Genomic DNA, 27,184 nt, shown 5'->3' on the forward strand with positions numbered 1-27,184 from the left:
AAATATTTTGAACAGTAATAATGAATTATCTTTGATATAAACTAACTTATTTAAAACGTGCTATGCTAGCAAGAAATGTCATACTAACAGGCATTATGAGACTCTTCTAATAATATTCACATACCTCTTCCTGCCAGTGGTACCATGGCTTCAGAGTGATCAGATGTCTCTAAACTAAATCCTTTAATTGCAGAAAGCATAGAAACAACCACAAATGAACTGTATGGGGAACAGGTTCTGTTGTCAGGATTTAGCTGAAAGCCAGTAGCACAGGCACAGGAGAAAAGTCCACCAGGTACAGGCAGGCAAAGCTGCTGGCAAACTCCAACATTATTACTGCAGCCATTTGAGGAACCAGCAGAATCTGTGAAAGACACGCATGGCAAGACACAAAAATCTGAACCGTGTCACCACAAACTACCACAGATTTATAACCAAATTTCATATACTTGCATAGTATTAACAATCAGATAACAAAAATAAAGAACTTAATCATGGACATTTTAGCACATAGGCATTAGCAATGGATCTGCTGGTTTCTTGGTATCTAAGATCAATGAGGCCAAGAATCAGGGGAAAAAAAAGGATATATAAATTTAAAGTAAAAAAATCATTATTTGTTATTTAGACATGATTACATTAAGAATATTTTAGTAAAAGTACATGTGCCAACAAATGTTTTAACAGGATGGTGGAACATCACTGTAACAAAACCAGGTAAAATGCTTCTGACGCTTTTCCTGAAAGCTTAATCAAATCATTTCCTTTGAAAGAGCATGCATTCTGTCTCTGAAGGAAGTTCGAGTTTGCATAAGTTGGCTATCCTGAAAAAACATCTCTTTAGGAAATACTCACTGTCTCTGTAATACACTCGTAGGCACTTCAGTCTCGAGACATTATCTCTCAGTACTACTTTGTTTGCTCCAGTGGACTTGTCAACTCGCTCAATAACTTCATAATCTCGATCAGTATAGTACAGAAAGGTACCATACACAGCAATTCCCCAAGGATGAGAAAGATGAACCACCAGAGTCACACGATTTGTACCATCCACATTGCCTTTCTCAATCTAAGATATGAGTTTAAAGTTTAGTATTACATTTCTTATAATAAAAGTTCAATGTTACAATACAAAATTAAAATGTAACATATGCTACTCTTTATGCATGAGAACTTTATGTACAAGGCAGGAAGAAAACTGTCAGCATGGTGCCAATAATGATTTTGGGGCTTTCATTCAAATTCATCATATCTTTTTTTATAGTAACAGCAGTTATTCAGGCTTTGCTGGGTCCTACAACTCCCAGTTACACAAGTAAACAAAAGTAACCGAATCACTCATGTGAACCACAGAGACAGAAACAGATGAACAGGTAAAAAAGCAATTATTAGAAAATATCTCCTACCACTCCTGTTGTTGTGACAGCCCAGTACAACTTTTGTTCCTTAATGTCAATGGTAATGAATTCTACATGGTCAAGTTCGCCAGTAAAGAGAGTTTGTATGCCTGATCCATCCATGTTTGCACTGGCAATCTTTGCTGGGACTCCACTGTCAGTTCCCTGGTCTGTCCAGTACAGCTTCCTGTAACACACATTATCACATCTGTTAGCAAAGCTGGTAAAAGAGATCAATGGACCAGTCACTTCAGCATATGCACAAATCCATGTCCTTTGTCACCCAAATACTTGGACACATGCCGAACAGAGATCACTTTAAATCAGTTCACAGTGAAAAAGGGAATTTGTTGGAAAAAAGTGGAAAATTCTGTTCTCTTGAAAAAGAGGAATTTTTCGTTCCTCTTGAGAAAAAGAGAACAATGCCTGTTAAGTTATTTTTAGAAATCCATAACCTCCCCAGTATCATCCCACAGCACCATTAGCAGGAAAGCAGGGGAACAGCAATTATGTTTCACAGGTGGCTGCAAGGTTTCCGCAATGAGTTTGGTTCCAATTTTCTGAATTTAATTCTGAATTAAAACTACATGTTTGAAGACTCTATATGAAACAAAGTTCCATTATCTGGCTCTGGGAAATACGTGCTACAGTTTGGCCTCAGTTGCTGAAGAACACCTAGGGCACATGGAACCCAGACTCCCAACTAGAGGCAAGAAGTCAGGCATCAATTCATCTGAAAGCCTGCCAAGTCACCAGCCAAACCACCTTATTACTTTTACAGTTCCATGTAACATTGTGATTGAAGAGGGGAAAAAAAAGCATCATATTGAAATTTTGAGTACTCTGTTGGAAAAAAAGCAAACTGCAGTTCTTTTGGGGAGAAAGCACTAATATGGTATTTACTGTCATGCTATTTAACATGTGACATTGCTCCCATGTAGAATATCTTGCTACAACAGAAAGGCCTCAAGACAGACATCACAAGACATTATAAAGAATGACTTCTCAAGTCATTCTTCTCAAGTTCTCTTTGAGTTCTCATTTTTCAGAGATTTTTTTTTTACAATCAAAGTATTCTGAGATGCTTTTTCATTAAAAAATGCTATAGTGTAAGTAGATGTGCATTAAGGAGAATGAACATCTACACAACAATGTCTGAAGCCATGCAATCATTTTCTAGGGCTTAAAAGAATAAATAAATTCTGTACAAACACAAAAAATCTAAACCATGTAAAATCCAGGATGGAGGCTGAAGACTCTAAAAATTAAGAAAAATCTAGAGGATATACTCATGTGCAAAGACAAGAGTAACTTTGGAAATTTACCCTCTTGCCGGGTCAACTGTCAAACCAATGGGCGTGCCAGCTCCCAGAGAGGTGCCATCGTTGGTAATCAGTGTCTTCCTGTACTTTACATCACCATGCAGCTTCAGGACCTATGCAAACATTGAACTCAGAGCATGTAATATAGAACTTATGATGTATTTTCAAATTAAAAGAAGGAAACCTAAATCCACAAGGGGTTGAAACTGCAGAAGACCCTTCTCAAATATTACAAAGAAAAAGCATATCATTTTGTACTGCAAGCGGCTCCCTTCTCTAATATGCATCCCTTGATTTAGTTTCTTGCAGGTTAAAACCAGCCTATGTTAGCAATTAAGCATCCCAGGTATAAAATAGTTAATCTTTCAGCTTCCATAACATCTTGCAGGTATTACAGGCAGAATGAGTTGGTGAAAAGCTGATTTGATTTCATTCGTTTTAATTAGCTGGCTTTTAATTTAACAGTTTGTATTTCTATTCTGAGACAAGGACATTAATGACTGGGCTTATTCACCATCATTACTGTATTATATATCACTCATCCTCTATTTCCCTACACTAAATGGCAATTTGATCCTTCACATAAAGGAAAGTCTCCAGAAAGCTACATAATAGGATATCAAAGTATTTGGGAGTGGATCTTACTGCATTTGATGTCAACATTTCTTTACTATCAGACATACTGCATTCAGATGATCGATTTGAAGTGAGAATAGTAATAATGACAGTAACTGTAGTTTACAGTGTGTCAAACACCAGAAGCCTAATGACTTGGAGAGAGCTGGGGTGGCGGGAAGGAGAAATCTATGCACAAGTAACATTCCCAGAATATGTTGCTTTCAATCTTTTTGGCTAGGTTTATCTCATCAAGTTTGTAAAGTATCTTTATACATACTGTTTGCATTATAAAATAAATCTAACTTCAGTTTTTCACTAAAACAAAAATACTAATTTCAAACTGTATACACAGCAGTGAAATATCTAGGCTCTTACTTTCCAGTTGTTGCTCTTAATTACCTCAATTGACTGTGTCCCTGGGTTACTGTAGTACAGGTTTGCAGATATCCAGTCCAATGCCAGACCAAAAGGAGCACCAATAACAGCTGCTGGAGCAAAAACTGTCCTGTTGGTTCCATCTGACCTCACTCTGTGAATTTCACCCTTGGGAAAAAAGGTAACAAAAGTGAAAAACATATCAAGAGTAGAAAACACTGTTCTATTCCAACTACATGAGCACTTATATTATAGTAGTGGGTTTGTGTGGCCAGATTTAGGTAGTGAGGAGCTACAGGTGTGCCGCCTTTGAAAAAGAGCTGCTAGAAGCACCCACTGTAGCTGACAGGACCAGTGCTAGTCAGCTCTGAGATGGATCTGCAGGTGACCCAAGCCTGGCCAATTAGTGATTGAGGTAACACCTCTGTGAATAACACATTTGAGAAGGAGAACATGTTGCTGCACAGTTGCTAAATGGCAGCAGCAGCAGAAGGGAGTGAGAATGTGAGAACTACATCTCTGCAGACACCAAGGTCAGTGAAGAAAGAGGGAGAGGAGGTGCCCAGGGAACAGAGGAGTGATTTCCCTGTGACCTGCAGTGATGACTATGGTGAGGCAGGTTGTGTCCCTGCATCCCATGGAGGCCACAGAGATCCACTTGCAGCCCACAGAGGACCTCATGTCAGAGCAAGTGGATGCTCGAAGGAGGTTGTGACCCTGTGGGAATCTCACCCTGGAGCAAGTGCCTGGCAGGACCCGGGAACCCAGGGAGAGAAGAACCCACACCAGCCCAGGTTTGCTGGCAGGACTTGTGACCCCATGGGGGACCCAGAGTGGAGTCCTGAAGGACTGTTTTCCCTGTGCATGAGACCGATGTTGGTGCAGTCTGTGAAGAACTGCATCCCATGGGAAGGACCCACACTGGAGAAGTTCATGGAGGACTACCTCCCATGAGAGAGACCCCACACTGTAGCAGTGGGAAGTGTGAGGAGGCTTCACCCTGAGAGGAAGCAGTGGCAAAGAGCATCTGTAATGAACTGACTTGTAAACCCCATTCCCTGCATTGCTGGAGGGGAGGAGGTAGAAACCTGGGAAGAAGGGAGGGGTGAGGTTTTAAGGTTCAGTTTTTATTTCTCATTTCTCTGCTCTGTTTTGATTGATTGTTAATAAATCAAAACAATTCTCTTAAAGTTGAGTCTGTTTTGCCCATGTCGGTAACTGCCAAGTGATCACCCTGTCCTTATCTCAACTCGGGAGCCCTTTTTTGTATTTGTCTCCCCTGTCCAGTTTAGGAAGAGGAGTGACAGAACAACTTGGTGGTCACCTGGCACCCAGCCAGAGCTAAACCACCACAATTACAATTCTTCCTTAACAAAATGAAAATCCAATAGAAACATATTTGTATATGCTCAATGCATAACCATGGTGAAAACATTATCGTACATCATAATTACCCAGTGTAAAGAGACATTAGTATTCACCAACCAATCCTCCATCATCAGAGATAAAATTACTATATTTTGTAAGGTTTCATTTTATATATTTAAACTTATGTACAGTCACACTTCTGTAATTTGTCCTTGATTATCAAAAGAGTTTTACCAGTATACCTCAGTTCTTGAATACACCTTAAATCTACTGGGAAAAATAGTGTTCTCTCTACGTACAAATATTTAAGAATCAAATTTTTAATAAGCTGCAATAGCAACAATCAAGACTAAGATTATCCTTGCAGGTTTCTTCATAACCCTTGAAATGATAACTTAGGACCTGCAGATTCTATTGTACTAGTTACAATGTGTGATGCTAAAGCATGATACAGACAAGCACAAAATGAAGAGACAAGCATCTGAAGTGGTTACTATAGCCGACTTCCTGAGCTTTCTTCAAGTTTTGTCAGTTTTACAGGAGTTCTGCAGAAGTCCTACATATTATCACGTGAATTTTTGGCAAGTAATATCAATGCAGAATTATTAAACCACATTATTAAGCCATTTGCAGAAATGGTCAATAGTGCTAGGGGAGCTGTGAGCGAGTGTTGAAATCTGTTTCTCTCTTCTCACTAATTACTTTCTCTTTCACTGATGCAGACATGCTGTGGCTGTCCTGGGAAAATCTCAGTCTGTGGTTCAAACTCCCAGACAAAGGTAGTGCTGGGACCCAACACCCCAGTTGTTCACTGAGGCAACAGGTGAAGTAGGTCTGTTCTTCTCTGGCACTTTGCTGGAAAGACAGAGGTATTGCCACTCGAAAGAAGAGAACATACGGTGCACCATGAGAGTCTGAACTTTGCATCACTTGAAGATTCAAGCTGTGCAGCTAACATTAGCCCAGTTCAGGAAGGGAAGAGGCAGTGACAGAGATAAGTCCAGGTTGCAGTTGCCATCTCAGAGCAGAAACAAGGTAAAATCAGCTTCAGGAAAAGCACCCAGTGATCATTTGTTCTGTGCATATTCTTATACACCTTGTTACCATTGTATCAGTATACTGTCTAAATATCTCAGTGCAGAAAATGGTGCTTCAGAAAGGAGTCAACGTATCAGATAGCAAAAAAATCCGAACAAGAGCTCCAGGCCAAATTCATCTGCTGGCTTAAATAGGCAGAATTTCTTAGACACTGGTAGAGTGCTGCTTGCTGAATCCTAATGATGTAGTGCTATTCGCAAATTAACCTTACAGAAAAAGAAGTAGCAAAGTACTATGTAAACCCTACTTTGAGAGTCTGATGGATGTTGAATATTTACAGCTGTGTCTAGTATGGTAGGCACTTAAAAGACAGTTCAGAATTCCCCTGCACATTTACAATTAATAACCTATGGAATATGAGAGCTGAAGATAAAAATACTTTAAAAGTGTTTTATTTCTGCTTCCTGAGCTTGCTTCAGAATGTGTGGACAAGCTGGTGAATGTTCACTTGAGCCCTTGACATTCACAGCTTCAACTGTTGCCAACACTGACAGTGAAATTACAGCTACAAACTATGCAAGTGTAGACAAACCCCAAGAAAATACAAATATGTATTGGATGGAGGCAAAATAGTGTTAAGGAGGAGGCCTTGTGACCAAGCACTACAATTAAAATAGTCAAATACGCTTCTGTCATTAGAAACTACAGAATTCTTGTTTTTTTTATTTTCAGAGAGTGAGCCATGCCTGTCACAGGTTTCTCAGTATTGGGAGCAATAGCAGCCTGAGGCCTGCATGGCAGAGGCATAGACAGGGGGCACAGCCCACAGTCATGTGTTTGTCAGGCTGGAGCTCAAGACCTAACTAAAATACAGCACTTAACTTGTGCTCATCTTGCAGAAGTACCTGACATTTCACTTGCCAGCTCTGTTAATGGATATATCAGCCCACAACCTCCTACAGAATTGTTCTGACTGTATCTGACAGCTGAGATTTGTCAAGAAGTATTTATCTAGTTCCTTGGGAAAAGGTTTCCTTAAATATGTCTACTGAAACACTTCATGGGAACTAAACACTTCATTTTTTAAATAATAAATCACTAAATAATTTTTCATTCCTTTACTAGTGACATAGGATAGGATTTCAAATGACTGATTTTTAAACTTATTTTTGATGCAAACCTGCAAAATATAAAGGAAACCAGTTGGGAAAAAAAACACATAAATCTGGTATGGGGGAAAAGTAATGAGTTACTGTGAATTGTTTCTGTAAAGCACAACTACAGAAATCTCCTTATCTATTCTTATACTCCTCCAGGACTTAATCACTGCTTTTTTTGAAGACAGTTTTTAAGTCTCCAAGAGTGAATACATATTGCTGAATCTTCAGTTTCCCACCACATTCATCTCTCAGGCTGCCACAGACTTTTTGGTTTTTTGAAGTGTCCATCTTGCAAAAATTGGGATTTTTTTGTGGCAAGTTAGCCACTGGAATACATATTGTTTTCACAGTTCAGGACAGGCATTAGAAATGCTTAGTCAAACAACTATAATCAACTATTAAGGTTCGTTAAAACTGGTTTTTAGATCTACAAGCCTTACATGTGCTACCCAGTAATCGTTGGAACTTTACAACCATATCCTTCTATTTAAAGAAAAAGATGCCTCACTATGTCATTTCATCAGGTGCCCAGACTAGATGCTTGTATTATCATTCTAATGTTTAGTGCCACTGCATTCAATGTGCTGCTGCCATGAAGAAGTATTCTGGCTGTGCTTACAGAATTAAGTCTGAAAGGATGAAAGAGAGAAAGAGTAGACTATAGCAAAGGGGAGGTGAGAGCATGGTTTTGTTAAGACTTTCTGATATTTTCTGTTCATGCCTCTGGCTGAGACAGAAATAGCATTAATCAAGTATTTCAGCTGACAAAGATTAAAACTAACTCACCAAACAGCTGAAGCTTCTTCATCTTCTCCTTGGGAAAAAAAATAAAATACAAAAAAAACCAAGCAAAAAATACTCAAAGCCCTTCATTCCTTTCAATTCTATTTATCAAAATTCTTACCTGCAATGCTAATAGATTTCAGTCAAAAAACATGATTCTAAAATAAAAAGATCTTATTTTAGTGCACATTTTGATCGTAGCTACTATCTTACCGGATTTTCAACCCAATAAAGCATCTGTTCAGAGTCATCAAAGTCCACATCAACACCATTTTGAACTCCTGCTATTGGAACCATAGCATCATTTGTCTTCTCCTCAGGGTTCAGAGAAATTCCATAAATTATATTATCTCTTACAGCAATAAGGAAAGGGTGTTCAACTGTGAAAACAAATCATGTCATTCAGAGTTGTTTCTGATCAAGAAAATGGCATTATAATATTCTTCCCTTCTCCCACACAGATGTTCCTTGATGCTGAGAATGGTTTAATGCTACCAGTGATATTTTGCAACCACTTACCTTTCAGTTTGTTCCCTCACTACGACTGACTTATTGTAATTTTCGTAACATTTAAAGTTTTAGCACTGTGCAATCACAATGTATGTGCAAGCAAATTCTGAGATGGAAGTAAGTAAGGCAGGATCACTCATTGCTGACCACAGGAAGAAGTATATTCATGCAGCTGCTCTAAGCAGCTTTTTCAAATACCTGAGAATGGGAACCAGCAGGACAACACTTTTGTTTCCTCTTTTATAATACATCAAAGGCCTTTTTTGGTTTGGTTTGATTTTTTTGTTGTTGTTTTGATTTTCTTCGCTGGCTGTTTAACATATTGCTATAAATTTTGCAGTAAAAATGTTGACATGAAAAATGACAAACCACAGTATTGTATCATGTCTAAAAAACTATTCTCCATACTTCTCTCTGACAGCCAGAACTATTTGCCAAATTTAACACTGCTTAGATATCGTTTGTTTCAGCGCAAAAATCATGTTTTGACAAATAATTGCCTGAAGACAGATATAGCTCTGTCTGTGAGATTCTTGGGACTTCTTCCATTTTTTTCTCTCTGAGAATGTGGCATGCCATTGCTCTTCTATAAAAGATTTGCACAGAAGAGCTAATTCATTTGAAATTGTTGCAATGCATACAAGACCCTGGACTCATTATTCCCATTCTAATTGTGCATATTACAACACTACTGAATCCTGCTGGAATACAGATATGCGAATTCTCTAGGCTAGACTGTTTGTACTTTACAAGTTTGATAGTCTCATTTAAACCAGTTATAATCATAAGAAAGTTTTTTGCTTATTGCTTCCTTTAACATCTATGCAAACCTATAGTCTCGTTATTCCTCATTCACATAATGGAAAATATAGCAGTATTGCTGAGCTATACAGATCTAAATCCACATTGCTTCATCAGATGGACATTTAACTTCTGTAATTCTTAATGTAAGTTTACACGAAAAACTATCATCCATAGAAAAAACATGTATTGTTACAGTGAATATGCAAATTTACCGTATTCATATAACATTTTAAAATACACAAATTCCTCACTTTGTTTCTAAGCCAGCTTGCTACATTATCACCTTCGATATCAACCTGAAATGTAATTTCATGTAAAATAAATGCAAAGTCAATCTTGCAACAGTAGCATTAAATGGTGCAATCCTAGAATCAATGCCTTTCCACCAACATGAATTCAGCAGTATTTAACATGCCACGTTTGTTAGTATGTAGGGAAAGCATGTAGTTATGTTAGTAAGTAGTTAGTAAGTAAGTTAGTAAGACCACTAATATCATTGTTTTGTAGAGACATTGAGCAATCAAATGTATACAGCTCAGTTTAATCTTCTGAAAGTTTGTGCTGGCCTATTAAAGTAAATGACCACAAGGATGAAGATAATAGTAGATATTAGAAAAGAACCTGGCTCCAAATCTTTAGTCCAAATACCTTCCATGAGTCCTAAATTAAGTTGCCTGGAATAGCCTAAACTTTGATCTCATGAGCAGAAGCTCACAGGTCTGAAGTACATTTTTTTTGCCTGACAGAGGGACAGATTTGACAGTGTCTTTTTTTTCATCTTTCGTTATTACTGCCCTACCTCTCATGCAGTTCCTGTTATCAGGAGAAAGCATCCACCCTGAAGGACAAGCACAGGAAAAAAAAAGTGGTCCAGATGAAGAAAGCAAGCAGAGGTGGCTACAGGGGGATGATGCACAAGAATTGATACCTGAAAAAGAAAAAGTATTAGCAACTGTAACAACATGACTAATTTCTAAAGGTCCATTCCAACCCCTACTATTCTATGATTCTATTATTCTATGACTGGAAATAATATTCAGTCTCATTGCTACTCATTGCTACCACTGTGATGGTGATGGAGCACTAGAAAAGGCTGCCCAGATGGGTTGTGGAGTCTCCTTCTCTGGAGGTATTCAAAACCCACTTAGATGAGTTCCTGTGTGACCTACTCTAAGTGGCCTGCTTGGGCAGGGGGGTTGGACTAGATCATCTTTCAAGGTCCCTTCCAATCCTTAAGATTCTGTGATTCTGAAGAAGGTCTGCTATTACTACTATATAAGAAAATTCAACTGTTTAGATCATTTCCATAAACTTCTTTCAAATGAGGATTTTTCAGGATGAACCATCTTTATAAGAAAATAAAAATCAGATTTGGAGTATATCCTTAGCAATTGCAGCAGGCCTTATTCTAAGAAGCTTGGAAGTTCCAGGAAATGACACAATTGTTCCTAATATAAAAAATAACAAAAACTGAAAACAAATTAACAAGATGATTATAATACAACAACGTCATTAACTCAGAACTTAAACTGTAAGAAAGTTATTCATCTCATCGGTATAACATCTCAACTCTAGTTGGTATAAGATCTAAGTATTTGCAAAAAAGAGTGGATGACAATTTTAATATTGCATCTAGAGTTTCAACCAGCAAGTAATTATTTCTTTATTTGTAAACATTAGCGTGGTTTGCTATTTCACAAGTGCTTTATTCCCTTCTTCACTGTCTGGGCACATAAAGTACAACAGATCATTTCTAGATTAAAAAACATAAATTGTACTGATTTAATACAAGTAGGAAAAATAAACAATTTTCTCCACTTGTGGTAGAAACATTTTTAAACCTTGGGTTGTAAAATGGAACTTCTTAAACCAGAACTATCATATATAAATTACTAGTACTGGTGACTGAAGAAATTGCAGTGAGAGTGCCAAATGGCTTTGGCTCCGAATATGACTGAGGCAGGTTTTGTACTAAAACAATCAAACTACTGAAATTACCAGCACTTTACTCAGATGAAAGTTTCCACCCTTCCTAGTATGAAAATTTCAAGGAAAAAAAAAGAGGAAGTCATTGTAATTTCATTAATCAGAAACACTCCATACACAAGAAATATAGCAAAAAAAGACAATATTCATGTCATTATATTTCCCACTATTGAAGTCATGCCATTATATTGTAAAAGATCTGATTTGGAAGATAACTCTACCTAACAGAAAGAAGGAAGAAAAATTCTTTATATTTTTTTGCAATCTTTCACCTGCAAAAGACCACCTATATATGATCCCACAGAGAATCCTGAATTCAATGAATTCCTGAATTCTTTCATTAAGTAAAGTAATGGAAAAGTGCTTTCAAGTAAGTTTGATGACAGTAATCTTGTCTAAAAGAATAATATTACTAACATACAAAGAACTGAGTCTGATATGCCACAGAGACAAATTGTAAAAGTTAAAATGCTTTTCAAATATGCTCTGATTTTCTATAGAAATGTACAAAACCCAGTGCAAGAAAATGGCACATATCACTTCCCTATTATTCTCTTTGGCTAGTCACAATGCTTACATGCTGCCTAGGTTACTTTCCCTATACATCAAATCGGAAATGACCTCCAGTTGCTAGTCAATATTATGAATGGTTCGCTTGCTTTAACCCAGCCCATTTGCTGACAAGACTGATTACAGGAGTGCCTATGCATGACATTACTGCATGGCTTATTTTGGTAATTGCCAAAGTTATTTTGCTGAACTTACCATTAGGCTGTTTTACAGGATGGACTGCCACAAGCCCCAAAGGTTGATGAATATTATAAATCATAACTGTCTGGTTTCCTCCATGCCATTTATTGGCCCGAATTACTCGATTAGTATAGCGGTCAGTCCAGTACACAAAATCTTCAAAGACAGTTAGAGCATGTGGATGCTGCAATATCTAAAAGGCAAGGAAGTTTATCAGTTTAGTTCTGGAGTATATGTAGTCTTAGTATATGTAAAGGTTGCAACGAAGCAACAACAGGGCCAAGCTTAATTTCAAAAAATAAACCAAGGCATCTGTGTCTCAAAAGGCATTTTTCAGGAAAAATAAATATGAAATATCATCTATTGTCTGAAAACAAGACATTAATTAATTAGGGAGGGAATTTTTTTTTTTTTAATAAAAATGCTAAATAGAGCCTGTGAAATGTACAGCGTGAGGAATTAATAAGGTAGTCTAACTGTACAGCCAAATACAGGAAGCAACAGATAAAGACCTAATTGTAGACTTTCAAGGGCACAAGAGAAAATGTCTGGTGAGAATTATGGATCCATCAAGACTTTGCATCTCTGATACCAGAGGGTCAAATAAAGTGGCTTATCTAAATTTCAGAAAAGCAAAAAAGATTGCACTGGCTCCTATTTCACAAGAATTATATCTCTGGACAAAAATAAGAGATCAAAGGTTCAATTCTTGAAAATAAACATGTGGTTATTTAAATCAGCTCATGTGTACCAATTGATCAACAAGACAGCAGCAGCACTTCACCAGGAGACAGCCTGTAAGAGGAATGGTCATGAAGTACCTTGCACTCAGTAAGTCCTGGCACCATAAATTCCTTCACTGCTCTCAAGAAGAGTGACAATGAATCATCACTCACAAAAAGATGACCAGGGAAACTTCTTCCAAGTTTCTTTTCTGTATTTGCCTTGCAGCAAATGCACTGGCTAGTCACAGCAGTGACAGATGTCACCTTCAGACCTCATGCATGTAGATAGAAGAAATCAGAATGGTCTAAAGCACTAAGTCTACACTCAGCCCCAGTTTGTGTTGAAGATATCTTCAGAGACTGGGAAGAGGATGTGTAATTCTTTTTTCTCCATTTGTAACACGCACCTAAAATACCTCCTATCTGCTTCACCCAAACATTTTTAAGAAAAATACATCCAAGTCTATGACAATACAAATAAGTGCTATCAGTGAAGATACAGGAAAATAATGGTTTCTTAGTAATGCCTTACCAGATCGCTTGCAACCACCTGTCGTCTGTTGTTTCCATTGTAATCACAAAAATCTATGTAGTCAAGATATGCATCAGCAAAATAGAGAAGTTTATTTGGGTAGTCAATGGAGAGTCCATTGGGCCAGTAGATTTTGTTGTTAATAATCACTGTTCGCATTTTACCGTCCATGCTGGCTTTTTCAATTCTAGGGTTTTGGCCCCAGTCAGTCCAGAACATTACGTGAGCACTGGGGGGAAAAGAAAAAACAAACAATAGCTTGTAGTTATCACTATAAAAAAAACTAGTTGCCTACTGAGAAATGTTACACCAAGACTCTTTAGGCATAAAAAGAAACAACCTCTTCTTTAAAAAGTCCTACACAATGATACTGAAATTATTTATTTCATCAATGTGCTTATTTAAGATGTTACCACCATTTCTGTTGTAAAAATTATTTTAATACTCCTCCTGTTTTCATTTGTCAATAACAGCAGCACATAGGAGCTACTGTCATCACTGCTTTTCAAAGTTGATTATAATTCGATTCTCTGGTTGCTAAATAATTATTTGATATTGGTTTGTATTTTTACAGGCATGCATTGATAATGTTTAACAGTGCCATAACTGAAAAGCCCCATGTGTCTGGCACTAAACAGAGTTTCAAGGCACTGAAGAGCTCTGAAGTTTGAACACAAATAGTTCTTATCATAACATTCTATTTACTCTATGCCACTTGTTGCCTGAAATGGGAAGCTGCTTTTGTGGTAATATTAATATGGTGTAGATCATAATTTTAGACTTCGGGCTATGAAGGAACCTGTTCCTTTCCAGGCATGCATACCAAATTATATTCCATGTAAGTTTGTGATGTATCAGTAACTGATAATGATATGTCAGAGTTCTGAATTAACAATTCTTAACTAGGAGGCAAATGTAGGAAAATCTTTTACTGGAAAAGTCCATCTTCTTACAGTGAAACAGAGCAACAGATTATAAATAATTGTCATATGACTTCAAGCATTAAATCAACTCTGCAAACACAGTATTTTTGTAAATTGTCTTAAGTTTTGTCTTCCACTTGTCATTTACAATTACAATACAATTTGGGCATATCTCAAATTTTAATATCGTTACATCATAAAATATGCATCTTTTCAAAACAAAGCAAAAAAATAATCTTACTCAATTCTGGGATCTAACACTAGTCCCCTTGGGTTTGTTATATTTTCACTAATCAGCACAGTCCTGTGGCTCCCATCCATTTTAGAGACTTCAATTGTTTCCAGAATAAAGTCTGTCCAGTAAAGATTGCGACCTACCCAGTCTACTGCTATACTTTCAGTCACGGTGACACCACTGTCAAACACCTGTTTAATAACAAAAATTTAAAACAAAAAAAGGAGAGAGAGAGAGAGAGAGAACAAACTAGTTTATATTCATTTTTTTAACCTTTCCATTTCTACAGGTATGGAAAATGGGGAACCAAATCTCCAACATTTTCACAGAAACACTATGCAGAACGAATCACAATGCACATATTCAAAGCGCTGACAAAGCATATCCCCAAACACTACTACTAACTTCCATGGCTCTACTGAAGAAGTTAACATCTACTCGTGGAACATCAACTTATAGCTTGGTGTTAAAAATGGGTTTCTTGAAAGCATTCTGTTTTCCTTTTCAAAGAGCTATATGAAATGTTGGCTTAGTATATACAAAGTTGTTTCATTTTGTCTGTGTTATCTCTCTTCTTACTATACTGAGACTTCCCTCTTCCCCTTCGTTAACTCGAGATAGTGTCTTCATTTTCTTTCTACAACAAAGAGACAAGAACAACTCAGCAGGACTTACTATTTTTCGGTCAGTCCCATTTTGATAAGCACTCCAAATTTTATCCTGTGTTGTATCTGACCAAAAGATACGCTCTGTGATTGAATCAAAATCAATAGCGACAATATTCCTCCCATCCCGAACCAGAGAATAAATACTGTGTGACTGAGAGGTGATGTTGTCCACAACAATTTGGTTACGACTTGCCACCATCAAAAGAAGATTCCCAGACTCTACCAAAAGAAAAAAAAAATAAACCAATAAGCTATTCAACAATAATTTTGTAAGAAAAAAATCACTGAGTAATTTGACATGGCTTTATAGCATCGAAGCTATTGTATATAGACACAATATGGAATGGATACATTCAAATCAATTCTCAGGCCAAGATCCAGTCTGTCCATCCTGACTTTTGGCTAAACCTTGGCTTTTCTCCACCTTTCCTCTATCATTTACTCTTTCTACTGGAATCTCCATTCAGTCTCCTATCTGGACCTTGCATCCTCTTCCCTATTGTCCAATCAGTTTGCTGCTGATATGCAACCCTCATTCCTCCATAAACTACTGTCAGGCCCTAGTTCTGATTCAAACCCTGAAGGCCTTTGCACCATGAATTGCTATGCTTGGCCCAGCATTTCCTTCTCTCTAGCCAGTCTGATTTTTTTTTCCCCTTTAGACTACATGGGGACTAGGGAGGGGAATAAACAGATTACAGGAAAGCCATAGGCTGCTGTGGTTAGATTGCTGTGCGGTAACTTAAACAGATAAGACACTGAAAAACAACTAAAGAGCTGCAATCATAAAGACAGTAAACTATGAGAAACAGGCCAACGTTATTTGCAGGTAAATTTCAAGAGTCGTCTACAACCTGAGTATATCCTCAAGCCAGGAAACCTGTGGTGACAAATTTCACCGTGTATGTGGCTGCTTCATACTGTCAATGTACTATGTAAGAGACACAGCACAACAGACAGCTAGGCTCTGTCAGTGTTGTTTGCTCTTTACAAATGAGCCAAGTATAGCCTAAGCACCAGTTAAGTCTTGTGAAAGGCTGGGATTTGAATACTCTGTAAGCATTGAACTTTAAAAAGAATGAATTTTAATCTATGGCTTACAGATGTCTGGCACTTCTCTTCTTCAGAAGATTATTTTTGGGTTAATTACAGTCTCCATTTAAATATATTATTTCAAGGAAACAACAGTTTCCAATTAACCCCTCAGCTGATGGTTTTAATACTTGGGTTATCTGCCATGAACAACTTTTTAGTTGCTCTTTATATCAGCTCTTTTAAAAGTAATCAATATGAAAATGGCAAAACTGGACATTTTCCAGACACTGTTGACATTCTTTAGGTTGACATCCATGTTCCTCACCTGCTGCTTTACAGGTCTTCCCATTGTTTTCTAGAATGTATCCTTCATCACAGTAACACCTAAAAGACCCTCTCTCATTGTAACAATGCTGACTACAAAAGCCTGGAGGGTCACATTCATTAATATCTTCGCAGGTCTTGGAGTCATTTGCAAGCTGGTATCCAATTGGACAGGTACATTGAGCTCCAAAGGGTCCCTGAATACATTCATGAGTGCAGCCAGCATTATTGTCAGAGCAGCTCTCCTGATCTGAAACAGGGTTGGGAAAGGAAATAAGCAAATCGTTAATAAAAGCTTCTAATGCTAAACGTAATACTTGGCAATTGCATTACTAGCCTATGACTCCTGCTAAAACATGACTGCACAATCACCAGTTATGCAATGTGAGATGGGACTGGGGTCCTTATGCACAATGTAACACACACAGTACACACAGAGGAAGGTAACAAGATAATATACCGAATCTCATTAAATGAATGCTAAACAGAAGGTTGTCTAAACATTTAAAACAGTTTTTTCAAAACTAGATAGAAATACACAAAGATTGACTCTAGCACTCCAAATCTAAAGTTGTATCAAAAAACAATAATTTAAATCATTTATAAGCATACCTGGCTGGGGTTCATCTGAGAATGTGCATTGATTAAAGAGAAGAAGGAGGAAAGAAGGAAAGAAAGAAAAAGGTTATGCTTAAATCAGTTCATAATCAACATAAATACAAATTCTGGCTACATGTGAGCTTTTAGTTTTTTTAATGATTAGTTAGAAATTTAAAAGAAAATATTAAGGACTGAATCACACTTCACCTGAACTTAAAGCATATCATGCTTTAATAAGTGTATTCAGGAACGCAAAGCTCATTCTCATATTGCTAGATAAAATTCTATATTGAGTCAGTGAAAGTCACATTTTAATTCAGAGCACAACGGTGGACATAGATAATGAATTCAGTCATCATTATAGTCTCCTTTCACTGCAAGCAAGTTCCACTTAGTAATTTGAGATCTAATGTCAGCACGCTTACAATTTCTACTAGAAACGTTGCTGCACTAAATACAGCATGCTGAATATTCTATTTCTTTCTGAAGCAGTAGCACATAGTAGGATATAGTAGATGCTTGAACAATAACTTACTGCACAATGGGGATTCATCAGCTCCATTAGGACAATCAGCAGAATTATCACACACTTTGCTCAGATTTACACAGATACTGTGCCCTGGACATTGCCACTGCCAGCTGGGGCACCGGAAGGGTTGAGTAGGACAGTCTCTCTCATCACTCATATCCCTGCAGTCATTATCACCATCACAGATCCACGCTCGATAGACACAGTTGCCATTATCACAGCGGAAATGAGATGGAGGACAGGTCCTGGCAGGACACCTATGATGTTCATCTGAGCCATCTGCACAGTCAAGGTGGCCATCACATTCCCAGTTAGCAGGAACACAATTGCCATCTGATTGACACTGGAATTCATTCTGGTGGCACATCCCTGGTGGTCTTGTAGCTAAAACAGTGACATTCACAGTTCAGAAGCTGTTTCAGGTTCAGACGGAAGCAAAATCATTATGTTCAGTTCATCTCTTGCGTAAGCAGTTACACCATGTTGCTTTCAGACCAGACCAACCACTGTCAGTAAATCCACATGACATCTCAGAAACTAAGCAGTTTAACTCCTACTATGTAATATGGTGGACGTGGCAATTCAAGTATTGCTACATTTTTAGCATATCTATGCAAGTGCCCAAGGCCATGTGAAATTACTTGATGAAAATAGTTTTCAGTGTTGCATTGCAACATTTTAAGTAACTTAAATGTAAAAAATTACTCAAGGAAGGGTTTCATTCTAACTCTGATGGATACAAAGTTTTCTTTTCAGTTTTCTAGATTAATAGACTTTTAATTTTACTTTTAAACCTCGAGACTGAGGTGCCAAGTAAAACAAAACATCAGAACCAAAATGAATGCAAATGCTTTGCCAGAAAAAAATCTATTCTTGAGCTGAAATCTACTGTGTTTGAAATTTCTGGTCAGAAAAATTATTTATAGACAAGTTTCCCTAAAAAGAATGTTGAGGTTTTAAGGACAGTAGTGCCAATTATTTGATATAGCAGAAAAAGGAAATTTTCAGAAGCATTGTCTTGTAACTGTGGCCTTTCATCATCAAATACTTACGGCAATCAGCCTCATCTGAGTGATCATTACAGTCAAAAACACCATCACACTGGTAATAAGTGCTGATACATTGGTCTCCACTTAGACATTTAAATTCTGTGGCACTGCAGTTATATACTACAAAATGAAAAAATATTGGCATTAGGTATTTTACAGAGCTGGACTGCACTCGATTTTTCTACAGGTGCCCAAGTCATATAGGATACCAGCAGTCAAAGTTTCATCGTGATTTACCTGGGACACAGAAAATGCAATGACTTTGGAATCTACAGAAATCAGAGGAAACAGATTTCAGTCCTCTGCAATCACCCTGGAGATCAAAGGGCTTATTAAAATCCTAAACCAAGCATCACAAACAGAGTTAATTTATTGATAGTTTTATTATGCATTCTGTTATCTTGGGGCTGGTAATATGAGGTCATCAAAGACCTCTTGGGGACAAGAGTGAGGAAACAATAAAGAGGCATTCAATCAACAAAGTTACACTTACTGCAGTCATGCTCATCAGCACCATCTATACAGTCTTTGTCTCCATCGCAGACATAGAATGGGTCAATACAGCGATGGTCCGGACACTGAAATTGCCTGGGTTCACAAGTACCTGTGAAAGCTATTAAGAATGACAATAAGCACAGATGTGTGTCTTGTCTCTCTTCTGAAATCAGCATAATATTGAGACAGCAGAAAGACATGATCCCTAACTTGCAGCATGTAATGCAGAAACTACTAATCATATAACACACGAGGACAAGCACATTAGTATCAGGCAATTGTTTATTCATATGGAGGCTTGGACTCATGCAAATATATAAAAGATTTCACTCAGTGGTAACTAACACTAAAGAAAGTACATGGAAAAAACTGCTATCTGCCTACTGGTAAAGACTTCCAGGCTAGATAAGCTGACTACAAGATTAGCCATTACTGAGCTCACACATGAAACAAGTGCTTAGAACACGGAAGCTTTATCTGCTTTTTGCTGTAAATTGCTGTGGATGATATTACACAGCACCATGACTGTAACTATCACAGTTTCCTGGGGTTTTCTTTTTCTGCATTCTACTTGGCTCCGGTAGTTCAAATTAGATAAGCTTTCCACATCTTATGGATTGCAAAACATTAGTCTAACTAAGATATTAGCCCTCTCTTCCTAAGTTTATCATCCTTACACCAACAGACATTACTATGTAGATATACAGTTTTTTAAAGAACAACAGAGCTGTGATACTCACTGCAGTTTTTCTCATCTGATCCATCCCCACAGTCATTATCAGTATCACACAGCCAGATCCTAGGAACACATCTGCCATTATCACAAGTGAACAGGGTTACAGGGCATGAAGTGGGCCCTTGTGTAGGACAATTCAATTCATCACTGCCATCAAAACAGTCATTATGTTTATCGCAACGCCATCGACCTGGAATACACTGTCCACTGGCACAGGTAAAAGCTGATGAAGCACAAGTATTGTCTAAATAAAAAAATAAAACAGGGTGACATTTTTTATAAAGATCTTCAAGGCTTGTTTATGGTGCAATTTTTTAAATGTCTTCATCTTTATTAAGACAGTTTGTCCCTTCCCATGCATGAAAGTAAGACAAGCAATATTCCAACATCTCACAAAATTTACCAAAAAAATTAAAATATAAACAAAGACAACTTTTTTCTCTTTAAAAAATAAATTTTTGTTACTCAGAAAATTGAATTTTGAGAACTAGTGAGATACAAACATTTTAATGCATTTTTTTATGTGGCCAATCTGGAATTCTGTATTCCCATGAGTTATCCAAATAATTTCCAACGTAACTAATTTCAGGATTTATCCACAGATGCAACCATGAAAAACTCGGGTTTATTTTGATGAAATCAGACTGAGTAATTAAACTTTCTGAACAATAAACAACAAAACTCTAAATTACAGGGACTACTTACTTGAAGAACCACAGTTTTGCTCATCACTGTTATCATGGCAATCGTCGACACCATCACACTGATAGTGTCGAGGCACACATCTTCCATTACCACAGGAGAAGGAGTAGGAGCCACACTGCAAAGTGGGTGGTTCATTGGATGGATCTTCAACACATGTCAACTGATTTGAAGCCAGCTTCATGCCATAAGGACAACCACAAACTCTCTGAAAATTTGGTACTGGGAAACAGAAATGGCTGCAGTCTCCATTGGGATTTGTTCCTCTGTTACAGAAGTTAGAGCCTTAAAAAGCAATAGAGAAGATCAATGTACACACAGCTGCTAACAGTTTAGGAACCGCTAAAAGTGCATAGTAACTGTGAAATATGTTTTACTAAAAAAGGTACTGTAGCAAACTGATTTTGCATACATTGCAAAACAAGGTCAAGTTCACTAAAGTAGTAGTAATTAATAAGTCCCACCTTTCCCATATTCTTCATTGACATAAATGTTTACGGAAGCCAAGAACACACTATTAATTTCATTCAATTTTCTGACAATTTTCAGTAACTGTCTGAAAACAAGTATACTACCACTAATGAAGACCTTTGGCTGGAAGAACTGATCTGATCTGATCTTTGGACACCAAATAGGCGGTGAGCTTTAACACAGAGTTTGATCATATGTTTGATAAATGCATTGGGTGTTTTACTAAATTAAGTACAGCAACAAACCCTTGGTTTAGATCATAAAATTGCATAGAATTCAGTGGTGAAACAAAGAGAGACTTATGCACAGCAACTACTTTAAGAATAGTAGTTTGATAAATAAATGTTTACCCAATTCCTCAAATAAAATAGTTCAGTTTAACTACAACTTCTACTGGAAAAAGACAAACACAAAGTCAGAATCGGTGATGAAATTACACAAAATATAATGAAATTGTGCTTTCATTTTACAAGATTGTTACATAAAGTAATAGAAGTGGTGGAGGAAAACTATACACAAAACAGTGAAATACAAAATGGGTAATTGCAAGTGTCTGTGCTAACTCCCCCCACGTGTCATTTACAATTCAGAAAAGACATTTCCAAAACGAGTGGAGACCTGCTGTCCCTAATAATTTGTCTCTTATTCCCTCTTTTGTGGCTTTCATCTGTACAACGAAGGAGCTCACCTATTTGGGAATGAGCATCATATGCTTTAACATGCATAATGTTCCCAATGCCTCTCCTAATAATAGTCATTTCTCCTCCATCAGACTTCCTTACTCGAACTATTCCACCAAGCCTCCAATCAGTAAAATAGGCATAACCTGTTTTGAAGGACATTTAACATATAACAATTACAGAGGAATATGACATAAAAGATAAAGCATCATGACAAAAATACTGCAAGAATTTTCATGTAAATTTAATAATTTTCCATACCTATTTCACAAAAAAGACAAAAGGAGTTTTATCACTCAGGCAGTTGAAATGAGTCCTTCAGTCACAGTCAGACATAACTCAGAAAAACAAGCCTCTCGGATTTCACTTAAATTGAGGTATAATAGAATCAACTGGTATTTCAAATTCCAAGGCACTTTTAAAAGTCATTCACTGAGACAACTTTCCAGAAAATTTTAGAATATTTTTGAAGATTGTGAAATACAAAATCAAATGGGGTCAAATGCTGATACCTTTCTTCACACATAACATAAACCTGTTGATAAAACTCTACAATTAATTAAATCTTGAAATTGCTGATCATCCTAGGAGAGTGATTTATTTTGTCTGTCCAGCATAAGCAGACCACCTTGGCAGCTCTAATTAGTACAGCATATCTGCCTGATTTGCCCCAAATTATTTTAAAAGTGTCATAAAAATGAGCAAGAAGTACTAAATATATATATATTAACTTTCAACAGTGCTTTTTATAGGAAAAGTAGTATTACAAAGGCTATGTTACTTTTTCTCACACACAGATCATCATCATATATTAAAAAAATCAAATCTATTATAACAACAGATAATATTTTTCAGTGCTAGACTCACCTCCAAATATAGTAAGGCCAAATGGGTGAGTCATCTGAGCAATATGTTCAAGGGTCCGTCTGTCCAGTCCATCAAAGGTGCTGTGCTCAATTTTATCAAAAAAGGCATCCACCCAGTACAGCCTTAGAGAACTAGAAATAATGAAAATGTCACATCCCTTCAAGTGATATTATGTGCATCAGGAAACACTAACATTCTCTCAAAAAAAACCCCTTAAACCTGACAAGAGGCTATTGGGGTATAGGGGGAGAGATTCTGAGAAAATCTCACATTTCATAGGCTTTTCAACAAGAAAAATAAAGCCTTCAATAAGAAAGTGGCAGTGCACACATCTGACAAAATTCCTTTATTTTTAATCCCTAATAATTTAAAGGAAGAAATACATTTGCTCAAAATGTTTCCCTGACTTCTGTGTTGCCCTTACCTCCAGTCAATGGCTAGGCCATTAGGCCAGCCTAGCGTTGTATTCACAATTGGCACAGCATGGGATCCGTCACTCCAGGCCCTCATGATTTTTGCAGGGCGGAACCAATCTGTCCAGAATATATACCTGAAGGACATATGTCAGCAAACACATAAACCCAATGACACTATGTAGTTAATCACACATTGTAAGGTCTATATCAATTACAGTCACAAAATCACAGAATGGTAGGGGTTGGAAGGGACCTCTGGAGATCACCTAGTCCAAGTTTCCTGCTAAAACAGGTTTCCCTCTATCAGGTCACACATGAACATGTCCAGGCAGGTTTTGAAAGCCTCCAGGGAAGGAGACCACAGCCTCTGGGCAGCCTGTGCCAGGGCTTCATCCCTCTCACAATAAAATTTTTCTTCATGTTCAAGAACAAGTTTCTGTGTTCCAGCTTGTGACTGTTACCCCTTGTTATGCTGCTAGGCACTACAGAAAAAAGACTTGCCCCACCTTCTTGACAGTCAGTAGTATCTAATGTTTCAAAGAAAGAAATGCAGATAGAAAAAACAAAGGAACCAAGGTTATCACCCTGGGAACTGAAAGTATATTAAAAAGTATATTAAAAACACTAATTTAGAAAACTTCATCTTTCAACTATAAGAAATAGTTTCCTAATCTGAGTGATACAAGGAAAGAAAGTTATTTTGCCTGCTTATCAACACATAAAGGAAAAAAGAATAGTGTTTTCAAAAAGAATTCTTCTGAATGCTTCTTTTGTGTGGAATTGGTATCACCTTTCCGTTTCCTTCAGGTGCTGAATTAGGATAATTAGGCCAGAATAAAATTTAAAATATAAACACAAGAGAACTGAAAAAATATGGTATTTTGGAAAAGAACAGAAATCCAAACAGAAATCCAGAATGAGACAGAAGTCTAATCTCAACAATTCTGCTCAAAAACACAGATTTCTTTGTATAGTGAGAATCAAAGCTAAACTTACCCAATAACAGGATGAACTACTATTGATCTAGGATTATTTAAATTCTGAACAATAGCTCTCCTAGATTTATCTGCCAGCCTCATTACACTAATGCTCCTGTATCGAGGGTCTGTCCAGTACAGATTCTTTGAGATCCAGTCAAAGGCCAAATCTTCAACACTTTCCACTCTATTAGCTGTCAGGATTTCTCTTCCTAGAATTTGTAACACATATAATGATTGTAAATGTTTAAGAATTGAGGAAATTACGTGACTGCAGTATTATGTTCACAAAACTAGTGATTTCCCTCAGTAAAAAATGCTTCTTCTGTGCCAAGCCAACATGGAGGAGAGGGGGTGGGCCTTTGCTCCAGGCAAAGGAGGTATATGTTCAGGAGCACAAACACAAAACAGGAGAAATAAAGCCTAGTCAAAGATGAGAGAAAAATTTGTCACTAAGTTTATACTGAGAGGAGTTTTATGAATGAAGGTCAGTAAGGTCAATGCAGTAAGGACATCACAGCAAACAGTCAGATCTTACGTACTCTTTGCATAGTAATGGTCAGCCACAGTCTACCATTACTCTGATCCAAGGCAGCAAGCAAGCTCAGAGGATTACAGACTGACTCAGTATGTATTTGATCGTCATTATAAATTAGAGAGAAACATCCATCACACTACCACAACTAGGACTTCAAAAATCTCATGATCATAATGTACTTTTTCTATATTGCAGTATCATAACTAACACCCTGCTTTCGACATAGCAAACTAAAGAGAAACGCACTTTCATACTACTGAAAGACATACTACTCTGCATACACAGACTGGTGATGACAAATACCAGCTGTGAGAACTGCTACAAATAGTTCATACCCAAACACATTCAGCAAGTTTCTCAAAGAACAGGAGACTTCAACAAGCTTAATAGGAGCTGAACAAACATGTTTGACAAACATTTCCCAGATTACTGGGGTGATATTGAGATTTATCTGTACATCTGACAACGTGACTTTTCGTGCTTCTTTTTCTAACTGTATATTCTACTGTCCTTACCACAATTACTCTGCAATTCTTAAGAATGACTCTTACCTGAACCATCAGTTTTCTGTTTATAGATCATATCTTTACTTGTGTCTGAAAAAAAAATTGTGTCATCCCGAGCACAGAAATCAATTCCAACAAAATATGAAGGGCTCCCTGTTATAGGTATGATCACATCTTCCTGGGTGGAGAGATTGAATGGGATTCCCCGCACTGCCAGCTGGGATGAAAACAGCAGGAACTGCTGCACAGCTGTAAAACAAAAGATCAGTCACAGTGTTTACTTACTCACAAGGTGAGACAACTGACCATTAATTAACTGGAATTATTTATTTTCTTTTGGCTACACTAAAAACCTGGAAATAGAAAAAGAAAATAGGGAAAAAGGGAAAATAGGAATTAAAATATACACAGATCTGAAAACCCAGAGTTGTGGTCAGGTATTCCTCTTGCACTGGTACTGTAGTCCTAATATACCTCTATAGAAAACATTATCCCTATGGAAGCAAAAATCATTTTCTGTGCTCATCTGTTTACAATCATAAATATCTGGCTTAATTTGCCAATAGATACACATGGTAAACCTCTCATCAGTGACAACTCTGTACTCAAACAGGAAGCATCAGATTGCTGATAGAAGCCCATAGCCCCAAAACTGAATCTCTTATTCTTGCCATATGTGTTCAAAAGGAGAAGACCAACCTAATCTGCACCCGAAAGCAGGCTCAAAATAATACAAAATGTTCATATTAGCAAGTATCCCTGCTTACTTTCAGTATTAAGAGCTTAATTGTACATCTGTCTACACATTCCATATTTAACTCCCTTAAAATGCCCATAAAATGTGGTAAGTGTAGGTTTATTTCAAGTCACAACAGCTTAAGCAGAAATTACATTTGAAGCTATTAACAAGAGTTGTGATGGAATAACATGAAGTCCTTGGCATACTGGACCAACTAAGCTATTGGAGAGAGAAAGAGATGTTCTCAAAATAACTCCAGAGCTAATGGAATAACGCTATTTCCAAGAATCATAAGGCATTTCCTTACCAACACAATGTCGTCCATCTACATGTAGATCAAAACCCAACATACATCTACAGCGATAACCCAGTCCATCATTATCTGTTTTGTGGCTGAGAACACAGATCTGTTCACATCCCCCATTATTACTTCCACAAGGATTTCTTACTGGAAAATAACACAGATGCCATCACTGTCTTGATTTATCAGGAATTATATCTAGTTCAGAATTATATCTCACAGAATTTACACTAGTAGCCTTTTCTAACTGCACTCTCATTGCAGTGTAAAGGGGAAAGAGTCTCAAACACTAATACTGCTCATAAGTGTAAGTTTGACTCTTCCAAATAGCAACACGTCAAGCCCCACGCCCAACTTTTAAATGTTGCATTTGACAATTCATTGGCTACAAGAGCTGGATGAAAACACTGTGTGATAAAAAAACATCCAGTTTTACAATGCAAATTTACGTATCATTAATTATTAGTTCTTTACAGCAAAACAACAGTCTCACAATTTTTACGAACTTTTGACAAGATAGTTCCTAAACTAGGAGGAACTAGATAGTTCCTCCCTCAATAATCTACTTACTGTCTTACCATATGGCTGCCTGGCAGCATGGTAAACTGTCACTCCATAAGGTCTCAGCGAAGACTGGTAGATCACTTGAGGGTTAGATTCTGAAAACTTGTTAGCTTTCACCACTGCCATTTTGGTCCAATCAGTGAAATAAACATTGTGTTCAAATAAGGTGATTCCATATGGATGTGGAATCAGTGAACCTCCATGAGCTATTGTTCTCCTGTTATAAAGATTGGTTTTAAATTATTTACAAAATATTATCTAGAAAATATTAACAGAGGAAAGGATACAGGATTATTAATTCATTCACTGGCTTCTTCTTCTATGTAGAAGCTGCCCAAGTACAAGTGAAGAAGACTAAATGAACTTAAGAGATGAAGCTAAACATCCAGGGTACATAAACGTAAAAGTGCGGTGAAAACAGAGCAATCAACATTGTTAGCAGTTTCCAAGAAAACACAGCG

At 37.2% G+C, this 27,184-nt stretch overlaps 1 protein-coding gene across 1 annotated transcript in view; it reads right to left on the minus strand.

The window, feature by feature from the left end:
* LRP2 (LDL receptor related protein 2) overlaps positions 1-27,184 on the minus strand; it is a 118,889-nt gene that overhangs the window by 49,923 nt on the left and 41,782 nt on the right. The window contains exons 14-37 of the mRNA XM_062005173.1: positions 26,738-26,940; positions 26,166-26,306; positions 25,165-25,368; positions 24,095-24,287; positions 23,107-23,232; positions 22,683-22,813; positions 21,824-21,961; positions 20,668-20,949; positions 19,967-20,206; positions 19,225-19,344; positions 18,735-18,851; positions 17,689-18,066; positions 16,555-16,803; positions 15,202-15,413; positions 14,533-14,717; positions 13,369-13,597; positions 12,127-12,304; positions 10,175-10,303; positions 8,275-8,441; positions 3,737-3,880; positions 2,723-2,832; positions 1,407-1,584; positions 856-1,069; positions 125-364 (exon numbers count right to left, since the gene is read on the minus strand). Coding sequence (XP_061861157.1) covers positions 125-364; positions 856-1,069; positions 1,407-1,584; positions 2,723-2,832; positions 3,737-3,880; positions 8,275-8,441; positions 10,175-10,303; positions 12,127-12,304; positions 13,369-13,597; positions 14,533-14,717; positions 15,202-15,413; positions 16,555-16,803; positions 17,689-18,066; positions 18,735-18,851; positions 19,225-19,344; positions 19,967-20,206; positions 20,668-20,949; positions 21,824-21,961; positions 22,683-22,813; positions 23,107-23,232; positions 24,095-24,287; positions 25,165-25,368; positions 26,166-26,306; positions 26,738-26,940 — 4,508 coding nt within the window. The remainder of the gene's footprint in view (positions 1-124; positions 365-855; positions 1,070-1,406; positions 1,585-2,722; positions 2,833-3,736; positions 3,881-8,274; positions 8,442-10,174; positions 10,304-12,126; positions 12,305-13,368; positions 13,598-14,532; positions 14,718-15,201; positions 15,414-16,554; positions 16,804-17,688; positions 18,067-18,734; positions 18,852-19,224; positions 19,345-19,966; positions 20,207-20,667; positions 20,950-21,823; positions 21,962-22,682; positions 22,814-23,106; positions 23,233-24,094; positions 24,288-25,164; positions 25,369-26,165; positions 26,307-26,737; positions 26,941-27,184) is intronic.

This window comes from Colius striatus, chromosome 11 (genome assembly GCF_028858725.1).
Source record: "Colius striatus isolate bColStr4 chromosome 11, bColStr4.1.hap1, whole genome shotgun sequence".
Lineage (NCBI taxonomy): Eukaryota > Metazoa > Chordata > Aves > Coliiformes > Coliidae > Colius > Colius striatus.